The sequence below is a fragment of the Stigmatopora nigra genome, chromosome 1 (assembly GCF_051989575.1).
Source record: "Stigmatopora nigra isolate UIUO_SnigA chromosome 1, RoL_Snig_1.1, whole genome shotgun sequence".
Classification (NCBI taxonomy): Eukaryota; Metazoa; Chordata; class Actinopteri; order Syngnathiformes; family Syngnathidae; genus Stigmatopora; species Stigmatopora nigra.
Window position 1 is genome coordinate 21,331,536 of NC_135508.1, and position 2,510 is coordinate 21,334,045.

Here is a 2,510-nt window from a genome sequence, read left to right on the forward strand (position 1 = left end):
GTAGAAAGGGAATACCCTGAATAGGTTGCCATCCAATTGCAGGGCACACTCAGATAAACAACCATTTATGGGGGGAGGAACCTGGTTTACCTGGTGAAAACCCATACATGCACAGGGATCACATGCAAATTATATTCTTGAATACTGAACGTTCTAATATATTAATTGCAGAGAACGTAAAAACTCTGCCAGGTCACCTTTGACCCATGTTGTGCATACATGATCAATAGGAGGCAGCAATGCAACAATGCAGTCTGGAACCCACCATCTTAAGCATAGCGAAGAGGAAGTGTCACCCCTGGCTGTCGTCATTTCCGGCTGAGGCGCAAGAAAACATCCGTCCGGCACAACCGGTCTTCAGTCATCTTTACAATGGGGGAGGCCGACGTAACGCAGACCCAGGCCGACGAGAAGCCTCCGGACGCCGCGTTGGTACCCGGCGAAGAGTCGGTAGTGTGGAGTCACGAAGTGGAGGTGTGCCTCTTCCACGCCATGATCGGACACAAGCCTGTCGGTAAGGATCAGTTCGAGTAGCATGGCATTGTTAGCTTAGCCCTGCTGCTCTTCCTTTATGAAATAGACATCTCATTGTTCCGAATGTTATTCTTTGATAAACATTAAAACAATATTCATCATTGACTTATGTATAAGTTAAACTTCACCATTCTCTTAATACATGATGTGCCTCCACTATTGATATGCTATACTTTCATTTTAGTGAAAAACTAATGCTACTACTGCTTGTTTGTCTGTCGGGGCAAACTTCGTACGGACCATTTACATCCAAAATGTTAAAAACTGAACTTTTTGTACATATTTTAAGTTCATGTTTATAAAATGGCTTTTAAATATTATTCGCAGTGATCGACCACACTGGACCTTAAACATCGTCAATAACATCGGACTATTTCAATTGAGCGTTGTTTGTGTCAACGCAATAATTGTTGAGAAATAGTACCAGCACCATCCAGCGTTCAAAGTAACTAGCACAATGCCCCAGATATGATGCTTTTGCAAATAATTATGGGAAATGTAGTTCCAAACAGTGTTGTCATTGTTAATTAACCTCAACTCACTCAACAAATGATTCAGATGAGTAATAACAATGTGTTTGCGTATGTGAACAGGAGTGAACCGACACTTTCACATGATCTGCATCCGAGACAAATTCAGTCAAAATATCGGCCGCCAGATTTCCTCTTCGGTCATCTGGGATCATCTCGGAAGCATGTATGACATGCAAGCACTGGTGAGGACACAAGTAAATGGGAAAACCATATATTAGTCAGTCCAAACAAAACAAAGTCTTGTTTTTTCCTTCATTTTTGCTGAATTCGAAGTATGTTTACTGATATGTTTGGTTCTTTAGATATAATTGTGTGAATCTTGTTTGCATCTGCAGCACGAATCAGAGATCCTACCCTTTCCCAATTCAGAGAAGAGTTTCTTTCTACCAGATGATATCATCCAGGAAGTAAAGGAAGGTACGCATGGCTTGTCTAACAGGTCTTTCAATTGCTGATAACAATATTTGTCAACTCTCAACTGAACTTTTCATCAGGCAAATTGTGCTCGGAGGAAGATCCAAAGGAGGAACCAGAGCCAGAGCCGCCCACAATGCATGAAGAAGGTAAGGATGGTCAAGGAAACGTGTTTTCGGTGTTTTTTTCACTCTATCATTAATGATGACCTGCTTTTATCAGGAAGTAACTCCTCGCTAAAGATCTCGGAGAGGACAAACACAGGACGCGACAAAGAGAAACCCGGGGTCGAGGGTGTGGCCCCAAGTGGAGGAGCAGGTGGTAGCGGGAAGGAAGCGGAGAAGAGAAAGAGGAGTCGCGCCGCCGAGAAACTCCTATCGTCTTCCAACCCTTCCAGCCCCGGCGGAGCCAAGAGAAGACGCACATGACTGAACGACTGGTCACGTGTCAAGAAATGGCTGGTGCGCCCCAATTCATGGCCTTCATTTTGCGGCTAGAGGTCAACACTCAGTTGCTTTTCCAGTCTGATCAACTGACGGGAAGTTAAAGACTGTCATGCTGCGTGAAGATGTGGTCCACGCTAACGCCAGTTCATCATCTTTCTCTCTGAATGGATAGCATCCCAATTCCCCGGAGCAGAATCGTCATGACTGGCATGCTAATTTAGTCTGATGACTGAGTCGTATGTAGCATTAGCCTCGCGGTGGTTTTTGCCACATTTTGATGTAAGGGGAGAATAAGCTTTCGTTCATTTACAAATATTGTGTGTTGGCAAGCAGATGCTCTTGATTAAATTGATGTCATATTTAAAATTTACTTTTTATTATTAATGTATTTACAGATTGTACCAAGAAGCAATCCCTTCTGTTTAGGGGTATGATGAATCGTATCACTGTCGGCTGACAATTGTGAAATATTAAACCTAATCTTAATCTATATTCTTTTTTTTCCTTCCAGTTTTTAATCCACGCTTGTCGTACTTGAATCAGATTCCATTGAAATTTTAAGAACAGCAGTTAGGAGTGAGAA

At 42.6% G+C, this 2,510-nt stretch overlaps 1 protein-coding gene across 1 annotated transcript; it reads left to right on the plus strand.

Annotated features, from left to right (window-relative positions):
* Positions 1 to 284: 284 nt before the first annotated feature.
* mrgbp (MRG/MORF4L binding protein) lies at positions 285 to 2,417 on the plus strand. Its single transcript, XM_077714927.1, has 5 exons — positions 285 to 514; positions 1,128 to 1,249; positions 1,403 to 1,484; positions 1,562 to 1,630; positions 1,704 to 2,417. Exons 1-5 carry the CDS (start codon positions 373 to 375, stop codon positions 1,907 to 1,909), a joined length of 621 nt encoding a protein of 206 aa, XP_077571053.1. The 5' UTR covers positions 285 to 372; the 3' UTR covers positions 1,910 to 2,417.
* The last annotated feature ends 93 nt before the right edge of the window (positions 2,418 to 2,510 follow it).

Coding starts and splice junctions, on each gene's coding strand:
- mrgbp (XM_077714927.1), top strand. CDS start 373: ATGGGGGAGGCCGACGTAACGCAGACCCAGGCCGACGAGAAGCCTCCG. Junction 515..1,127: donor GATCGGACACAAGCCTGTCG/GTAAGGATCAGT, acceptor GTATGTGAACAG/GAGTGAACCGACACTTTCAC. Junction 1,631..1,703: donor GCCCACAATGCATGAAGAAG/GTAAGGATGGTC, acceptor TGCTTTTATCAG/GAAGTAACTCCTCGCTAAAG.